Source organism: Panthera pardus, unplaced genomic scaffold, assembly GCF_024362965.1.
Source record: "Panthera pardus isolate Hobbes unplaced genomic scaffold, ASM2436296v1 HiC_scaffold_25, whole genome shotgun sequence".
In the NCBI taxonomy this organism is placed as follows: Eukaryota; Metazoa; Chordata; class Mammalia; order Carnivora; family Felidae; genus Panthera; species Panthera pardus.
The window spans coordinates 3707883-3727962 of record NW_026526821.1 but is presented as its reverse complement, the minus strand read 5'-3'; the positions used below and the strand labels follow the sequence as shown (position 1 = coordinate 3727962).

The window sequence follows — 20080 nt, the reverse complement described above, 5'->3', positions numbered from 1 at the left end:
CTTCCGCACGTCTTGAACGTTTTACGGGGCCCTCGGCCACGTGTGGGTCCACAGCACCTGCCCTGAGCGTCCGAAGGGGGTCCTGGCCCCGGGAAGGCCTGCGTCTCCTGGTGGTTGGTTCCGCCCCGTCCTTTCTCGGACAGCAAACTGGAGGGATCCAGAGGGTGCTTCTGAAGCCTGATCCAGTCTTGGCATCCCTTCACCCCCGCCCCACCCCTGCCTGCCTCAAACCGCCTTCTCGGACTCCTCACCGCCGACACCAGGCTGTGCCCCACCCAGCTCCCTGCCCCACAGAGGCTCACACCCTCCACTCAGTCTAAAGGGCGCTTGCCGAATTCCTCCCGATCTCAGGACCTTTGCACCTGCTCTTTCCTCCCCTCCTCGCTTAGCAATCCCCACTTACACTTTGGCTCTCATCTCAGGGGTCACCTTCCAGGGAGCCGGCCCTGCCCAGATCAGCCCGCCTACACTCGGCTTTCATATCACTTTCGGTTCTTCCTCCTAGTACTGTGTGATGGCAGAGGGTGTGTCCCCCGAGGGAGCCTGCAGGCCCCGGGGGCAGGGCTGTGTCTCACTTCTCACCAGGGGCCAGGCATGTTATGAGTGTGCACAGAACGTCTGATGAAGGCAGAAGTTCACAGTCTCATGAAGAGGGATCCCGGTGCCCGCTGGCCTTCCCGGGTAGGGCTGGGTCTGCATTGGAACTCTGGACACGCAGCGCCGCCCCCAGGGGCACCTGTCCTCGGTGATTGGGCTCCTGCCTCCTGGGAAGAACCACACAGGGAAGGGGCTGGGGTCCTCTGCTCCAGCCCTGGGCTGACTCTGAGGGGGAGGGTCGGTTAGTGCCCACGACTGTACCCGCGGAGTTGTGTCCACCCAGAGGGCTGTTCCCTGCTCGCTGAGAGGTACCCCGGGGGCCAGCTGTGTGCTCAGCCTGGTGGCCTCTGGGAGGAGCCCTGCAGTGCGTGGTAGGACCCGACCTGCCTCACCCCTCAGGCCATTGGCTTAGATTTTGGTGACGAGCTGTCCACACTTTTTAGAGAACTAGGAATCAGATGAAATGCCTTTCTGGGAACTCATTCCATGACTGAGGACTCACAGGCTGGGTTTTCGTGAGAGATTACTATGTACCAAGCAGGCGTTTAACACACACTCGGTGCATTGGCTCATTCTGTTCTCACACCTCTGGGAAAGTCTGTTTGGGTTGTCATTTTGGGAGAGCGGACGGTCCTCCAGCAAGAAAAGGCTCAGGGGTGGGGGGACGTTGCCAGTGTAGATCTGAGATACTTTTCAGGTTTGAGGAAATCTTCGGCCTCAGCGCTCGGGTGTCCCTGCGGGCATCCTGGCTAAGCAGCCGGCAGTCACTAGGCACCAGGCTCTGCCCCCTGTAGATTCTCCATGGCTCTGCCAAAAGTTTCCTCTTCCGTGAAGCCTGCCATGATCACTTCCCCCCTCCCTCCCCACCGTCTTCAAGCCCAGTGTGTGAGCAGTTAGGGGACACTGAGGCTGGAGGGTGTGATCTTCCCAGGGCCGGCACCTCTTCAGGTGAGCCTCGGAGGAGATGGGTCTCCCCAAACTCCTCCTCCCCCTGCCTGGTCACTCATTTGTCACAGCCCCTGCTTTATTTTCTCCGGGGCACTAGCGCTCTCTGCAATGGTTTTTGTTCTTTTTTTTTTTCTTTTACTGTTTGTCTGCCTTCCCCGTTTAGACTGTGAGATTTCCAGGACAGGGGAGGCTTGTTTGCCACTGTGTCTGGGGGCTGGAACTGCCTGGCACAGAGCGGATACTCCACAGTCCTTTGCTGACCAACGAATGGCATTTGGGAGGTTTCGGGGGGACGGTGAGGGAGCCCCGCCTGAGAGCCAGGTTTCCCTTCCCCGGGGCAGATGGGGAGCTGTTGGGGGGGGGGGAGGGGCGGGTTCGGTCCCCACCAGACATCAGGACAAGATGTCAAAGCGGCCGCCCCCGGAAGGGCGCACACAAAGCCCGCGCCTGTGGTGTTCCCAGGAGGCGGGAGCAGCTGAGCCCTGGGGACGCCCTCGGCTTTGTGCCGGGACAGGGAGTGTGAATAGGAGACCGATATTTCTGGAGGCAGCATCCTCTTCGGGGCAAAGTATCGTGGCCCCAGATTCTGGGCGCTCGCAGGCTCAGCCCTGTCGTCGCCCTGGGGTGGCGCGAGGGTCCGGAAGCGGGGCGGCTCCTGGCTGGGACCCAAGCACAGCGTCGCCGGAGTTACAGGGACAACTGGAGCTTGGCGCTCATTCTGGCTAATTATGACTCCCGCTCCTGACAAGCCTTTTATTTGCCGTATGTATTTGGTTTTCGCTGTACCGCCGACTCCTTCAACGCGAATCCCCCTGAAAGGCTGGTCCTGCGCCCCGTGGGTGGGGACGGCTGGGCCGGGGGAGGCCGCCGGGGGGGGGGGGGGGGGGGGGGGGGGGGGGGCCCTCCCCGGGCTGCGGCTGGCTCCGCGCGGCTCAGGAGGCGGCGCTCGCTGTCACTCCCCCTGCGCGGGCTGCTGGCGAGGCTGCTTGGGGCCGAAGCAGGTGCCACCGCTGCTCGGCTGGGCAGGAGGGGCCTCCTCCCTTCCGGGGGGAGCGTCCCGCCGGCCGGCAGCGCTCTCGGGTCCCGAGGTGGCACGGGGGGTCGGCCCCGGAGCTCGGGGACAGCCGGTGACCCCCCTCCTGTGCGGGGATCTGACTCCAGCGCCAGCAAGAGGCGGCTGCCAGAGGTCCCCTCCCTCCCTCCAGCTTTTGGGTTCACCATCTTCGGGGGCGCGCCGGCCACCCCTGCCCCCGGCAGAGCCCGGGAGGAATCTGCAGGCGGCCACCATGGTGCAAAATGTAATTCTAGTGTTTTTCCGCAGACGGCTGAGCCAAAGACCTGCCGTGGAGGAACTGGAGAGAAGAAATATCTTGAAACGTGAGTAGCTGTGACCCCTGGCTCCTCTTGGGGGCGAGTCCGTGGCAGGTGCACCCAGCTCTGCAGGCTGTCGCTCCCCGTGGCCCTGTGAGGTCCCACCGGGCTGCGAAAGGAAACCCTAGAGGAAAGTTGATTTGGTCGGAAATATCTCCTTTTAAAATTAAGAGGAAAAAAAAAAAAAGCTTGCCTCCCAGCATAATTAAAGATATTCCTGTTTTCAGGGTTATTTAATTAACCCTGTAGATCTCAGGGAAATGGCTCGATTCTCTCTTTGCGTTGTGGGTTTCACGCAGGTCTCCGTGGCAGTTTGGGGTGGGAGTTCTGACGGCCGCAGAGGTCACGGGCAGGGTGTGGACAGTGTCAGAAAGTGTAGGGAGGGGGACGTGGCACCAGGGCGAGACAGGAGGGGAAAGGAAGCCCACACCTCCAAGGGGCGCAGTCACAGGAAGCCTGCCCTGGGGGTCACAACTCTGTCTCGGGGATCCCCTGGCCCCCCTCCCCGGCTCCACCCGCATGGGGGTCCCCAGGTGTGTGATCATCGGTGTCCACAAACTGCCTCGGCAACAGAGGGAATGCTGTTCGGGCTCCTTAGAGTCCACGGTGGTTTCCGGGCAGTCAAACCCCTTTGGAAGTGTTTCTCAGATAGCGTTTCTCAGATAGTTCACTGGTCCACAGACTTTAGTTTTCAAAACATTTTCTGCAAAAAGTGTCTTCTTAGGGCCTGGATTCCTTAAAGTGCTTCATTGTTTTTCGTCTTGACATGATGCACACTACAGATATCCTCTGAGTTTGGTTTTTTATTCTGCGAACATCTTGTCACAAAGTTAGGGCAGTGCCCACGCTGACTCTGTGCCAGAAGACGCGGTGGGCCCTCCTGACGGTCTGGGCTCCGAGTCCCTGCTGATCCCTGTCTCCTGTCCCTGCCTGGGCACCTTCACCTGCCAGGGGGTCCCCTCCTTCGTAGACGGTTGGAAATATTTCACCCTATGCCGAGGGATTGCACGTTTCTGTTGTCAAATTTAAGATAGGGGACCTGGTCTTCTGTGTTGTATCGACTTGGTCACGTCTGGGGATTTAAAGAAGAACTTGTCATTGATTACCTGCCTAATCACATAGACAGATGAGAAAGTCAAGCTATTTAAGTTATCACGTATTTGAATTTTTTAAAAAGCTTATGTATATTGAGAGGGTGGGGGAGGGTCAGAGAGAGAGAATCCCAAGCAGGCTCCATGCCGTCGGCCCAAGGCCCGATGCGGGGCTCGATCCCACAAACCACGATCATGACCTGAGCCGAAATCAAGAGTCAGATGTTTGACTGACTGAGCCACCCAGGTGCCCACCCGCCCCCCAAGTATCTGGTTTGTTAAAAATCCCATCACTTACTTATAAGGCTGCTAAGTCACAGGTGTCCTTAAAGCAGCTCGGAGCTGGTGGGCAAGGTGTGGACTCACTGAGCAGCCCTGGGAGGGGTCTGCTGCCACCGCGGGGGGCAGGGGGCGGGGCTTCCCAGTGAGCTGAGGGGGCTCTGCCTCCGTGTGGACCTCTCCCCTGCTGCTGGGGACACCAGGTCCTCTGGCCAGTAAGCACCTCGGATCGCAGCAGCCTTCACAATGAAACGTCAGAGCCTTAAAAATAGAACCGGTGCTTGAATAGAGGGGGTAAGTGGCTACGTGGAACTTTCTGCACTCACCTTCTGCGAGAGGAAGGGAGAAATGGGCTTCCTCCGCCGTGGCCATGGCGATCCCTGCTTCGCCATCGAGCCGGCCACAGTTCGGAAGCTTTTCAAGGCCCCTGAGTGGGAGTATCTGCGGATGTCACTGCTAGTTCATGGCGGGTGTTGGCTCTGTTTTGTTCTGGGGAGCTGAGAATAGGGTAACCACATGTGGTTCAGCACACAACATATAATCACGGGCCCCCGACACCGGCTCCAAACGTTCCTGCTACAGTGTGTTTCCTACCTATAATCACTTCTTAGCATGTTGTCACGTCGCATCTGCTCCCCTCCCAAGCGGGGAGCTCGTGACTGACTGCGATCGGGTCTCAGGGACACTTAGAGCTCGGCCTGGGTTGTTATTCCTGGATGAGACGCGGAGGCCCCTTTCCAGGTGAAGGCACCAAACCTGATACGTCCGCCTTAGGCCCCCCTGCTGTGCCCGCCCGGTTACTCGTTACAACCTTACAACGGAGTCCTGTGGTTTGCACCGCTGTCCCATTTCCTTGGCAAAGAGGTAGAGCCGCAGGCTGCCTGGCTCCACGGGCCAGTTCTGGCCCCTGCCTTAGAAGCAGCAATGCATCTCTGATTATTTGTGGAAGAGTCGAATGTGGCTGTCCAAGCCGCTGGCACTCTTTCCGGACGTGTGGGTGTGGAGACCATGGTCATGGGTCCCTTGTTGTGTATAAGGCTGGGGGCCTTTCTGGGTCTCGGAACAAAAGGCCCACAAAGCCATCGCTAGGTGGAGCTCGGAGACAACCTGGGGGCTCGGGCTTTGGGGAAGGCCTTGTTGGGGTCAGTGCCCAGTAGAGCACCTGGCGCAGAGGGGACCCTGCTGGGGAGGGGACCCCGCCTTCCAAGACCAGCGCTCCAAAGCACCATGACCTTGGTGATGACGTCGCTGATGATGAAAAACAAAGGTCTGGTTTTCTGTCCCTGTACTGCTTGGACTTTGCCCGTGGCCTGTTTTTCAAGAAATCTGAAAAATTCGCTTCACATCACCCCTTCAATCCCTCACGGTTGGCCTTGAATGGATACTTTCACCATTTTTTTCTTGACCGTATCATCAGCTTCCTGATGAGACCTTGCAACTGTGGTTTTCTTCTGGTTTATCACTTGGATTAAAAACCAAGAACATAACAGGGTTTCATTTCCTTTTCTAAAACATCCAAACAGGAGATAAATCTCCCTTTTCAAAAACTTACTGAAATGTACCCTACATCCCGCACCCAGTCCCGCAAGTGCACACACGTGCAGAATGTCTTAAGTAAAGGCGGGCGACGTGGGGTTGCGTCACCTGCGGGCAGCGGGCTCCCTCCCCTCCCTCCCTTCCTCCAAGCAGCCGGGTTTCTAGGAGTGAGTGCTGGCAGGTGAGCGTCCCTTCCCAGAATGGGTCCCGAGGCTTTCTTTAGCAACAGAGAGTGCCAGAAATAGGACATCCATTATCTCATATCCCAGGGCAAAGCCTGCGTTTTACACCGCAGCTCCCAATTCTCTATTTTTAGCTCCCGGGTGTAGGTACGAGGACAGCTTGAATGTTAATAGTAACAACTCAGCAGCAGAGCCGAGCTCCGTGAGGCACGGAGGCTCCTTTAAAAGGCACGGCGTGTAGAGTGTGCTAAGCGTGCTCGTTTCTGCCACGGGGAGTCGGCTGGGTTCGTGCTATGTTTAGATTTGAAATACACCCTGGAAGTATAAATTCCAGGCAAGCCCGTGTTGCCCAGAGTCTGGAGAGGTTGTTCCTTGTCGGATGTTGGCTGGCGAAAAGTCCGCATACCTCGGGGGGAGGAGAAGAGAACAGCAAGCAGGGACAGTTCTGTTAGTATCCGCGTATAATATTCATAGATGATATACGTGAGTAGACCTGTGTGTGCACACTCACTCGTCCCACCAAAACCGTCTGTGCGTGCCGTCTACGTTCCTGGACGTAAAGAGATGCGATATTTGATGAGGGAAGAACTCCCTGCTTCTCCTGCAAATAAATGCACAGCCGAGGGGGGCCAGCGACCGATGACCCCAAGGAAGGGCAGGAGGGAGGCTGGGATGGGGGCAGAACAAACCCCCGCGCACGTGTCTCTGTGTGGCAGTGAGACCACGGTCTGAGCCGTGGCTGGCGGAGTGGAGGAGAGCCAGCTGTGACATGGAAAAAAGTGCCCCCCGTGAGGCGTCCTTGACATCCCGCCTCAGCCGCAAGAAAGTGGAGGCCGTGAGCTCACTTCTCCACCAAAAAGAAGAAAGTCTAAACCCATTTTTCTTTTTCTTTTCTTTTTTTTTTTTTCTGTGTTAACCTTTCACAGAAAGGAACGATCAGACAGAGCAGGAAGAAAGAAGAGAAATCAAGCAGAGATTGACAAGAAAGGTACTGTGATTTAAGCGCCTTTTACGCCCTGAATCTCGAGGGACAGGCGCGCTGGAGAAGAGCCGCCTGGGCGGTGCTGGGGTGGGTGAGGGGGGGCGTCCCTGTGTCACTGGACGACGTCTTCCTGGCCAGCAGCGGATTCACTCCCCAGTGCCCCTGCCACCCCTGCTGTGACCCTCCGTGCCCGCGGGTGAGACCCTTACCGGGCACAGGAACAGCTCGTGTGGAGGGACAAGCCCGATGCCATCACCACTTATGTCCAGGGATAAGTTTTTAAAGGCGTTTTTCTTCATCCCCCTGGATCTCTACGCGGTGCCTGAGAAGTGCACCCCTGGGTGCCAGCGTTCGGGTCCCTGTGACGCCCTTCGGCACGTTCAGTTTGTCGAGAAGCTCCTGATGGCAGAAACTTCTTATTGGCGTCCGGGCCGTGCATCAGGGATGCACACGGCCAGGGTGAAGTTGGCCCCGGCCAGCTTGGGTGACAGCTGCACAGTCCCATCTGGTTCGGGGTGCCCACCGTGTCTGAACTCGAGCGTCCTGGGGGCTCTCTGTGCTCCGTAGTGATGACGACGACGTCTCGACCCACGGGCTTCAGGTTCATCGATTATCCTTCCTGAGCTCGACTTGCGAGTCTGGTGTGGCAGCGACCCCTCTGTCGGGGACTTTTTGTCAAGAGCTCCTCTAACGAGAGTGGAAGAGGCGGCTGCTGGAGTACAGCTTGCTCGCCATTCATTCGCCGCCCTTTCCCTGAGGCTGCGCGGTGTACAGGGTGCAGCCAGGCTCCTGGGAGTGACCCCTCTGAGGGAAGGTGCCGGGGGGCTGCAATTTAAGAGCGTGTAATCTGAGCCTTCACGTGGGAGACTGTAGGCGTTAGGTCATTCTACTTCACAGTCGCAGAGTTTCCCGCTTACCTATAGAAACGTGTTTGTTCGGAGTTTCCGGAGAAAGCTGGTCTGGCAGGTGATAATAGCTCACTGTGACGCTCTTGTATTTCAGCTTAATCAGAGACCCACAGTTGACGAGCTAAGAGACCGAAAGATTCTGATACGGTTCAGTGACTATGTGGAGGTGGCGAAAGCTCAGGATTATGACAGACGGGCAGACAAGCCGTGGACACGACTGTCAGCGGCCGACAAGGTACAGAGCAGACCCGTCTGCTGGTCGGGGTAGGGTGGGGTATGGCAGCATGTGATGAGGGCAGGCCACGACATGCCAGGGAGTTCGTGCCTGGATGGTGGTGAGCGGGGTTCTCGCCCAGAGAGTCCTGACACCCAGGCTCTCTCTTCCTTCCTGAGTTTCTTCGTGCCGGCACCGCTCAGTTGGGTTCGTACCCGAAGAACTGAGCCCCGAACGCCACGTGATGTAGGGTTGTTTTTTTTTATTAATTTTTTTTAATGTTGATTTTAGAGAGAGACAGAAACAGAGACAGAGTGAGCGGATGAGGTGTAGAGAGAGAGGGAGACACAGAATCCTGAAGCAGGCTCCGGGCTCCAAGCTGTCAGCACAGAGCCCGACACGGGGCTTGAACTCGCGAACCGCGAGATCGTGACCTGAGCCGAAGTCGGATGCTTAACCCACTGGGCCACCCAGGTGCCCCCATGTGGTGTAGTTTTTTTATATGTTTACTTCTTTGTCTCTCATATATGGTAACATACAAACTTGCAGTCTGATTAAGTGGTCTCATGTTACAAGGTCGTGAGGGATGTTGTCACCTACGTGAATAGCCAGGTTGCCCTGAGGTTTTTTTTTTTTTCCTTAGAGAGGGGACCCTACCAAAGCGGATGCCGCCAGGTCTGGAAATTAAGCCTGTGCTTTGAGCCCCGTTGTTGGTCTCACAAAGCCAATCTGGGGTCACGGCTGTGTTTCCAACTAGGGGGCAATGTCTGGAGACATCTCTGGCTGTCACAAGTGACAAGTGCTACTGGAGTGTAGCGGGTGGAACGCAGGGATGCCACTAAACGTCCCGTAATGCACAGGATGGCCCCACAACAGGGAATTCTCCAATCCTGAGTGTCAAGAGTATGGAAGTTGAGGAACTATGGTCTGGATGAACCAAAAGCAGGCAAGGCTGGAGGAAAAGAGGCAGGGGACAGAGGTTTAAACAGACTTAGCTACAGTGAGACAGAGAGGGGTGAAGAGAGGGAGACAGCCGAGGCCCTCAGGAAAACCCTGGCGGTGAAGACAGAGGAGGCTCTGGATGCGTCCAGGACTGGTCCGGTGTGAGGTCCCGGGAGCCTCCAGGGCAGTGTGGCCTGAACGCTCTGGGTGCGGGACGAGAGCAAGGAAGCAGTGGGTCCCAGACACTCGGGGACGGAGCAGAGGGAATGGACGTTCACCCAACCCTCGCCCTGTCCTGGACTGAACCGGCCTGTCTGGCATTATTATTTCATTTAATCCTCAGAAAGTCCCCGTGAGAGATGTGTCATTATCACCCCTATGGAGGTGCTATCGGACAGATGATTTGGACGGGCTCAGAGGGTATGTTCCTGTCCATGGTCCCATGCTGTGGACGGACAGGACTGAAGCCTCATCCCCTCTGGCCGCTCATGATTTTACAGCTTTTAGGAAGAGCAAAATCATTTGCTCAGCCAGCGAGTTGGCCGAACGTGCTAACTGCTCCTTGTTCCCCGCGTGCGGACCGTGAATAAGTGAGGTGACATGTAAATGCACGCAGGTGTCGCATCCCCTTGGCCAGGCGCAGCCAGCCGGCAGGCGGACCGAGCCTCGGCTCCCTGGGCGAGGGGAGAAGCGAGCACGTCTCTGGCAGCACCCGGGTTTGAGCGCGGGAGGAGCGCTCCCCGGGATCCCTGGCTCAGAGCCTCTCCCTGCCCCCTGCTGGCCCCTGAGGGTTTATGTGAGGGAGTGCACGGTCCCAGGGGGCAGGGGACGGCTGGAAGAGCCCGAGGACCCGCCCTGAAACACTGCGATGCGCCCCCCACCCCCACCCGCGTGTAGCCACGATACTGTTTTTCACGTGACACCAAGCCTGACCTCATGCTGAAATTAGAATGGCTTCTCAATGATCTAATTGCAGAATTCCAAATAAGTCCACCAAAAGCCCGACCTCCTTCGTGAATTTGGTGTCCCTACTTCCTGGAGTTCATAAGCACGTGCCGGGGCCACCTGTCACATAAGGTGGGCGTTGTCTTCCTTCTCCGACATAGCAAATCAATTCACTGACCTCTTCCCGGACACCAGCATCAGGGCCGTGCACGTGCTAAGAGGCTGAATGCTGGGCCACAAGTGGTTTCTTTTTCTTTGTTTGAACTACATTACAAAACACCAGAACTCAACCAGGATGGCGAACTGTTGTTGAGCCACAGCCAGGGTACTAATTTCCTATGTCGGCTTCTTCCTGTCCTGTGTTTACATTTCAGGCAGCCATTCGCAAAGAGCTCAATGAATACAAAAGTAACGAGATGGAGGTCCATGCATCAAGCAAGCATTTGACAAGGTCAGATTTCTAGATGTTCGTGTGGATTTCATGGTACTTACAACACGGTGTTCCTTTAGAAAGAAAAGATAAAACGCCACAGAGATCTATGTAATTAGGCAAACAGATCCCGTATTTCTGCTGAGAGATGCACTGAATAGACGGTGCGCCTGCTTCTTGGTCACGGCTCCTGTGGGCTTGGGGGAAGGTGGCGTGTAGACCGTGGGTCCTGGGTTTATTTAAGTAGTTAACGTACGGTTGTTGTTTTTTTTAACGTTTGTTTATTTTTGCGAGAGACAGGGAGTGCGCACACCAGTGAGTGAGCAAGCCAGCCGGAGTGCGAGCAGGGGAGGGGCAGAGAGAGAGGGAGACACAGAATCCGAAGCAGGCTCCAAGCCCTGAGCTGTCAGCACAGAGCCCGACACGGGGCTCGAACCCACGAACCGCGAGATCATGACCTGAGCCCAAGTCGGACGCTCCACCGACTGAGCCACCCAGGCGCCCCATGTTTTTACCTTTAGTGCCTTCCTCCTTAAATTTATATTTTAGTTATGTTTTATAAGATAAAAAAAAGAAAAGAAAAGAAACTAAAACAGTAGGACTTTTTTTTTTTTAATATTTATTTATTTTTGAGAGAGAGAGAGACAGAGCACGAGCAGGGGAGGGGCAGAGAGAGGGAGACACAGAATCCAAAGCAGGCTCCAGGCTCTGAGCTGTCAGCACAGAGCCGGAGAAGGGGCTCAAACCCATGAACCATGAGATCATGACCTGAGCTGAAGTCAGAGGCTTAACTGACTGAGCCACCCAGGCACCCCTTAAGTTTATTTATTTTGAGAGAGAGGGAGAGAGAGAGAGAGAGAGAGAGAGAGTAAGCAGGGAGGGACAGAGAGAGGGAGACACAGAATCCGAAGCAGCCTCCAGGCTCTGAGCTGTCAGCACAGAGCCCGACGCAGGGCTAGAACCCACGAGCTGTGAGATCATGACCTGAGCCAAAGTCAGATGCTTAACCAGCTGAGCCCCCCAGGTGCCCAGTAGTGAATGTACCTTTAAGAAAAGCCTCAAAGTAATGTGAGCAATCTGCCAGCACATTAGCTCCGCCTCCTGTGAAGGCCAGACGTCCCCACTATAGAACCCCACTCCTCGATACTGACAGGAGGCCGTGAAGTCTCTCCCAGGTACTTGTTCCTGGCTTGAATTTCTGTTCACATCTTTAACACGAGCTGATGCTTCCCCATCACTCACATATTTGAGCATCTGCCGTGTGCCAAGTGCATCTGCAGGTGCTGAGAACGTAGCCCTGCATCAGCTAACGGAGGCCCCCTCTGCAGGGAACCTCTGTTCCGGTGGGAATACACTGGCCTTCATCCATGCCCAAGACTTTCCACTTCAAGGTGAATGCGCTCCGTGTTCGTGTGATCATAAAGATGCCACGGGGTGGCCTCTGGGTGACGCAGCGGCCCTGGCTCACTGGCTGCGTGTTCGTTGCATGGCCACGAGTCGTAACGCCCGATGAAAGTCCTCCTGTTTAATCCTGACGAGTGTGGGTGTGTGGCTACCAGCCTTCACCTGAACCAGTTCCCGTATCACTTCTCCCTTGGCCTCAAGGCGCTCCAGCCCCAGATGCAAGGAGAATGGAAATCCTGGGTGTAGATACTTCCTTAAACTAAAATAGTGGGACTCCTTTCCTCTTCTGGTTGTCCCAAGGTGGCCCCTGCAGTTCTCTAAAACATTCCGTCTGTAAGGTCAGTGCGGCTGTGGAGCAGAGGCAGGTGTGATGGAACTCTATCCCACAAGGCAGTTTTAGGACGAATATATTGAGGGAGGAAGTTGAGGTTGCAAAAGCAGGAGAAAATGATACAAATAAATAGTTTAAAAAACTTTAAGGTTTCCCTCCCCCCTGACTGGCATACGTTTGGCAGGAATAGATCGTCTTAGTTTTGATTATTCAAAACACTCAAAAATGTTTAGGAAATAAACCGTGCCCAGTAAAACCAAAGCTATTTTTAGTGATCACCCTGTGTTGAAGAAAAAGGCTGTCAATTATGACATGGTCTTCTGGATGTTAACATTTAATACGTTTTCTCATTGCACATTATTAAGGGTTGTTTACCAAAGAGATCTATTTTCTCTTGTAAGCCCTGAATGCCTCTCTTAGATGATGGGATTTTAAGAGTTAACCCCAAACCTGGACATCAGGAAACAGTGATAAGGTGGTATATACCGCATGCCAGCACTTGGTATAAACTGTTAAAAGAACACCACCAGCCACATGAGATTTTCTTCGATGTGTTCAACGTCACCACAAGCACGTTACCAGCACTACCGGAATAAAACCAAACCACAGCTGTACTAGGACTTCCAATAGTTTGTTTCATCCGTCATTTCATTACTTCTACCGATGTAGCAAAGCCTTGGCCTTTTCTGTGCACACCAAGGGCTTGGCAGGCAGCCCTTCAAACGGAGTTTTAGGAAGTCTTCGGAATTCAGCGTATAATTCCTTTGGGGGCCCAGCGTGGGCCTGGGAGCTGGGAGCCCTCTGGGCCCCCCGCTGCTTGACACAGAGCACGTCCATCCTTGGGTCTTATATGGTGGATGTCTGAGCAGCTTTTAATAGTGGAAGGTTTTGGCCGTTTTCACTTAGAAGTGTACAGCCTTAAACTGTTTTGTCTTTTCGTAATTCCTAGATTCCACAGGCCATAGAGATTTTCTTCTGAGAAGAATTTTTGTTTAATTTTTGATACCAACACTGAACATTCGTCAGGGAACTTTCCTGAAGTTCAGCTCCAGACCCCCTGCTGTGTCAGCGCCAGGAGCAGGATCACGCGGGCAGGTGGTCTGGGCTGTGCTCACCTGTACGAGGAGAAACCAGGGGACGGCCTTCACTCTCTGGTGTCTGAGGGGTAGGAACTGTCGGACCAGTTACGACCCAGAGTCGCTCTCCCAGAAGAAAACTGTCCTTTGCCTTTGAACCTTGTTTCGCAGCCCTGCGGTGAGACGGAGGGCGGGCGACGGGCAGGCGCCGGCACCCCTCCGGGCCCCCGACACGGGACGTGCGGCACAGTGACGTTCAGTATTCTGTTGGAAAGACATTTTTATTCTGATCACAGTTAATTTGAGAACTCTTTAAGTTCACGTTATACAAAATTATTTACTGTATTATACTTTTCTTTTTTTATATAATGTCTAACAAAAAAATACAGCTGCAACATTTTGATTCCTGTTAATTTTGTTCTTTAATTAAATGACTACTTATTGCAGGCAACGAACCTGGGTTTTACGTTTTCTTGGAGGTGGGATGAGAGAGGTGTGTTAGATCGGAGATCTGTGATAGAAGTCCAGTTTTCTTACTTTTGAGCCATCAAATCCAAACACGCGAAAGAGAATTCCAACTTTGTGTGCTTTTGTTTTGTAAATTCTGGTAGCGTATGTGATTTGTGCCTTGGGAAATCAAATTATCTTTGTCAAGTTAATTTGAGTTTACGTATCATAGAGAAATGACCCTGGAAGTAAGTACCAGCTCGGCGGGAGAATTCTACCACGATGAAGATGAGGCCCTCTTTAAGGGTATCTTCAGGTTTGCATTTGTAAACACTGTTGAAAACCGTTAGAAGAGACAAAGGTTGAGATGGAGTGGAGATTATAAAGAGGAAAGTTACCCCAGCACAAAGGTAAAAAGGAATGTTGGCACCAAGGGGGAAAATAAATACAAATTAACGTTCCCCGAAAGGTAGTTTTACTTGGCCTTTGGAGAAGTGTCCTCACAGAAGAGAGCCCGCCTGCCCACCCGAGAGCCTCTGGAGACATGGGGAGGCGGGAAGCCCAGGGCTCGGAGCATGCCTTGAGAAGCCTGCAGACCCTGTGGCTTAAATCCCAGCTCTGCGCTGTTCACCAAGATTCCGACTTTCTCTCTAGGAAGATCATCGCTCTCTCTGTCTCTCTCTCTGTCTCTCTCTCAACACATGGCTGTAATTTCTAAATGCGGGAACAGCACCCGGCATGTTGTATGCATCTGGCGAATGTTACCTGCTCGTGGGCCTGCCAGGGAGCCCCGGAGCAGGTGCGTGTCCCCTATGACTTCCTCCTGCACACACGGCCTCACTGCTTCCCACGACCCCTCCTGCTCAACTGCTTTATGACCGAAGCGGGTAGGGTGCCCGTGGAAGCTGCTCGGCCCTCGTGGCAGCACTCTGTCCTAAGGGACAGGCGCTGGATCCTGGCTGCTGGCAAACACAGTGGTAGTTGGTTGAATTCGACTCTTTGAAAGCAATCGCTGTTGGTCGCAAACTTCCAGCTACCTCTTAATTTGCTGTGTCACCTTCTGTGAATCGGTTCACTTCTCGGAACCTCAATTTCTTTGCCTGTGAGACGAGATGATATGTAAACATTTTCTAACCAGAAGCCTGGTTATGCTTTTGCGAGCGTTTATGTGTATGTATATATATATATATGGTGTATTTAGCATATACCTATATTTACTGTATTCATAAGCCATTATTTGTAGCCAGTCAACCTAAAGTACATACTAGCAGCTCCCTACTTTGTTTTATTCCGTTTAAAGTATTAGCTGGGGCCCAGATTGTGTAACACTATGATTTCCATCTCTTTCATATAGAAATACCCACCTACTTCCTATGAAATGAGGAACAGAGAGGGGTCCTTCTGCTCGAAACCATCCTGGCCCCCAAAGCAGAAGGGACCGGTACTGTTTAGAAGATGGCTAAACTAGGCCTCTGGTTAGAGGTGGCTCGGCAGATGGGACACGTGTTCAGGTAGTTTTGCCCAAGTACAGTTAGTTCCGTAACTAATGGGTAAATTCAAAAGTTAAGATACAGGATACCCGATGGAGGGTTTGGTGTGGTTCAGGCTCGAGGGCTCTAAGATATCCTAAAACCAGAAGACATCTTCACTGTAATCAAAATTTTTAGCAACAGTATCTAACTTCTACGTTGTCTTAATCATAAACTGTTCCTTTAAATTGTATTTCTGAAGTTCACATTCTTATCCTAGAGGTCAAGAGATGAACTGAAACCGTGAATGGAGTGTGTCCACCCTGCACTAAGGAAGGCTCTGGTATGCCATCTCGAATGTCTCTTATCCTGTCTGGAGGAACAAGATGAAAAAGCAGCGTATAAATCTCACGGAATGGGTGATACACATGCATGTGTATATAAACGCACATGTGTTCGATAAATTTGAGGAGAAAGTGTACGTACTTAAGAGCCTTGAGACTTAGGAAAAACCACGTCTGCCTTCTTATTCAATAACAATCACATACAGTGTCTGAGTTATCACAGTTCTCCACAACTGGGAGGCATTAATGAGGTTTTTATGCATTGACTTCACAAATCATTTGTTCTAATTTTTACAAAATAAGATCAGCTATTAAAGTAACAACATGAAGTCGTTAAAGAAATTGTTTTTAAGCAGTTGAACAGATTTAAAAACCATAATTGATTATTTTATGGGGGAAATTAAGTCACTTTTAGAAATACCAAGTTTTAATCCAATATAGGAGAAATAGTACATTATAAGTCTTTGTAAAAACTACATTTTTAAACATTAAAAGGGGCTTTGAAATTATACATGAATAATTTTGAGACAACTGAAATGTCTAAAGCCCCCTGAACCCAAAACCCTAACATCAAGAAGTCCATCTTGTGGAAATATGTGGTAATTACAAGTCTAAATTCTGGGAGATGAAAATCCAAGTTTTTAGCTACATACCCACAGTTCTTTAATAGCAAATTCAAGTCCAGTAATGGATAATTCTATTGATAATATCATTAGTCTCACATGCTTCTAATCTCCACTTACCCAAGTTCTTTTCCAGAGATTTTTTTCAGTTTTTCGTGTGAAAGAGACCTCTGAGACGTTGATAAGAAACTGAACATGTTGAGAGTCCAACAGAACATATGAAAATATTTCTAAACAGTGAATTACCATAAATTAATTTTTCTGTGGACTTATTGATAGTGATCTCAGGAACAGATCACTAGCTCATATTTAGATGATGTTAGACTGAACAATGGAAAAGCTACTAGCTATCAGGTCCACTGCTTTATGAAAAACAATCTTGTTTTATGTTTAGAATAATAACTTTTAAGTCTTTCAGTTGAGATGAAAGAAGGTGAACAGGGAAATTCTAAAAATCACACTTTCTTGACAATAGGCAATGGGAGAGAAAGCTGGATGTGGCATAATGCTAATAATTCTTAGAAACATGCTATTATATATGCATTATTGCCTTCTAAATGCATTTATTCTTTTTCAAAGATACATATACTGGAAGTGTTATTTCAGCGCAGGTGTGTGCCCTGAGAGAATGGTCCATTCCCTGCCTTCCACCCAGAGAACCGGGTGACACTGGTGACCCCCGGTGTGGCACAGACGGTCTCGGGAACACCTCACACCTTGCTCTTACATTTGTTTGTTGCTACTATTTCCTAATGTGTTATTGTGATCAGAATTCTACTTTCGTTGTTTCCTCATGGGAGTTATGATTCCTTGTCTGCTTTCTTGAACTTTCCACTCGCTGTTAAAGAACGGAGTATGAGTTCGTGGACGGTAACCGTGAGTGGGTTACCGGCCAACAGGTGGTGTTGACAGCTGGGTGAAGAACTCCCTCCCACAGCTGGGAGCCTCACGCCTTGTGCTGAGGTTGGAGCCGACTTCGTCACCGGGGACCTCCAGTTTACTGTGGAATGAAGCCCTGGACGGAACCCGCACAGTCGAGTACCGCTCAGAGGGTCTGCTCGCCGTCTGTGGTATCAGGATGTGGTGGCATCTGGGGCTGTCTGGTAACGTCTGTAGAGCCAAGGATTTACGTGTCTGCTTGGCTATACTAATGCCGCAAAATTTCCCTTTCTTCCACATGTTCTTCTGGAATAGTTACCACTTTACGGCTCGGTTGGGTCGAGGAGGTGCGATACACCTACACCAACATGGTGTTAAGTTGCAATCCAGGTAAGAAATATAAATTATTGGCTATAATGATCATTTATTTTTAACGTGTTTGAAATAGGAGGATCAAGAAGTCGTACTTCTGTGTTAGTTAACTAACATTATCATTAGCCTCTGCTAATGCAAAATTGACTTAAATCACTATTTTTGTTAAATAGTAAGATACATTAAGAAAGAAATTTATAATAAAGAAGAGAGCTGATCTTTAAAAGTTTTCTTCTACACTAGGGGTCTTGCAAACGACAGCCCACAGACCAAATCTGGCCTGCCTTTTTTTTTTTTTCCTTTTAATGCCCTGCAGGCTAAAAATGGATCGTACATTTTTAAACGGTTACAACTTGACATGTTTATACAAGACCTATATATATTCTCAAATGCCAGAGTCCTGCTCCATTAGGTCCAGGGGTTCCCGAAGGATGAACAGCGTCGGCGAAAAAGTGAAAAAAAAAATAGAACAAAAATAAAAATGAACACAGACCACAGCAGTGCGTTGAACTGGCCGCTTTATTGTGGCAAACGTGGCATATTTGTTGGCAATTTCCTTGTACTGTGCGTCATCTATGTTTTCTGGCATTACCTGATTCTAAAAATGTTCCTATGGATAATCACCCTTTAAGGAATAACATGGTAATTTTCTCATAACGTTCCCTCCTGCCCTTTGCTTATTAATTTCTTACATTATTTTCATTATGTACGTTTATCTATAATCTATAAAGCATTTGCCTTGCTGTTTTCATGAAAGGTCATTTATCTCTCAACACCTCAAGTGGAACAGTTACAGGGACATGACCTCTTAGTTGTTTCCCTGAACCACTTGTGGCTTGAGGAACAAAAGTGTTCGCCTCGGTCCAAGGTGCTAGAAGGGGGCCAAGAGGGCCTTAGGAACCCACGCCTTACACATTCTCAGAGAGACAATGCACCTAGGAACTAATGAACCACTCTGTACCTTAACCGACTAGGTTCAGTCATCATCTGGAATGCCTCCTGGGGGCCAAGCGGGCCTAGGGGTTGGAGTAACTTGTGCCCACAGATACACTCCTTTGTTGCCAGAGTGGGGCTTTCAAATCCATTTGTTTCTTCCTTGGCTGGGAAATGTATGAGGCTATCCTTCCTTTGGGTAGAGGAGTCTTTATAGGGGGTGGCAAGGGCTAAATGTAAGGCCACACAGTCTCCTTGCGGAACCTTCTTTCTTTCCCAATGGTTCTTTTCCCAGGAGGCCTGTCGAGGGCAATTCCCCAACACATAAATCCCCAGGTACTTTTGTTAAGGCAAGATTACATAAAAGCCGGAGCACAAGAAGCTTTACAGTTGGCAGGCTGCCCTGCAGTCCCGATCCGTCCACCGCCCGGGCCCTGCCATCAGGCCGGTTGGATAGCTCGGCTTCCGGCACTCAAATTTTCCTATCGGTCCACAAAGCCTAAAACATTTCCTGTATGGTCTTTTAGATAATTTACCAACGGCTGCTCTAATTTTTCTTAAGTTTAAATAAATATATAATAGAAAATGTTAAAAATCAACTACACAGAACAAAGCGAAACAGCTACATTGTTTCTAAATAAGCTTAAAACTGTTTAAACATGAAATCTGTCCCAAACATCAGTATTCATTGTAATCTCATACTGACAGTACTTGACTTGCATAAAATGCACATTTTATTAGGTGAATAATAAAGGCCCTATTGATGTTAAGGCAGGCATTTCATTAGTGTGAAAACCCTCACCCCTCCAACTCCCTTGCATTTAAAATTAATGCTATTGCAGCATAAACCAAAATTCTAGTATCTGAAGTTCAAGATAGCACAACAGACAAATCTCATTAAAAACATCTGATTCCTGGGGTGCCTGGGTGGCTCAGTCGGTTAAGTGCCTGACTTTGACTCAGGCCATGATCTCCTGGTTCGTGGGTTCGAGGTCCCCATCGGGCTCTGTGCTGACAGCTGACAGCTTGGAGCCTACTTCTGATTCTGTCTCCCTCTCTCTTTGCCCACCCCCTCTCAAAAATAAACACTAAAAAATAAACATCTGTATTCCTGGGGGGGGCGGGGGGCGGGGGGCGGGGATGTACTGAATTCTTTTCCTCTAGATGTTATTTTAGAATATTTCCATGGATATTTTGACCCGATGTGTTTTAAAACCTCCCCAAACGAAACATTACAAGCCCAGCCATAAAAAAAATATAACTTCTTCTTTGATAACATCTATGCACAATTGATACCCCTACACATTTCTTCCAAGGGGCCAAGCAAATGGAAGTCCCTAGGATTCTGCATCACTACCTTGAATTTCATTTTTAAGTAAAAGGAAAGGGTTGATCTCTCACTCATCTGTGTCTAGAGTGGAGCACAGTATGTGCCCTCTAACAGAGGCTCAAGTGGCTGATTGGCTAATATTTTGTTATCAATTTTAATGGGAATGCTGCAACTCCATAAAATTTGAGGGTCTGAGTTTTAGGTACATTGGCCCTCTCTGGTTTCAGTAAAGTCCTATCTAGAAATGCTACATTTGTTCACTTGTTCACGTTGTTGCAAGCTGGCTTTTTAGGGCACTTTTTAGGTTCTGGAAATAGTGGTGTAAGTTACTGTTCACAAGTGAATAAGACAAGCTTCCTGTTCTTGTAGGATTTATAGGAGTGGGGTTATGGAAGGGAAGAAGAAAGAAATTTCTGGAGTGATATTAACATTAACAGGATTGTGAGG

At 50.7% G+C, this 20080-nt stretch overlaps 1 protein-coding gene across 5 annotated transcripts in view; it reads left to right on the top strand.

Annotated features, from left to right (window-relative positions):
• PHACTR3 (phosphatase and actin regulator 3) overlaps window positions 1-13687 on the top strand; it is a 235830-nt gene extending 222143 nt beyond the window's left edge. For all 5 annotated transcript variants that reach the window (XM_053890088.1, XM_019426394.2, XM_019426391.2 and 2 more), the window contains 5 exons: window positions 2867-2922; window positions 6931-6992; window positions 7989-8129; window positions 10370-10446; window positions 13110-13687. In XM_053890088.1, coding sequence (XP_053746063.1) covers window positions 2867-2922; window positions 6931-6992; window positions 7989-8129; window positions 10370-10446; window positions 13110-13125 — 352 coding nt within the window. In that variant the 3' untranslated portion in view covers window positions 13126-13687. The remainder of the gene's footprint in view (window positions 1-2866; window positions 2923-6930; window positions 6993-7988; window positions 8130-10369; window positions 10447-13109) is intronic.
• The last annotated feature ends 6393 nt before the right edge of the window (window positions 13688-20080 follow it).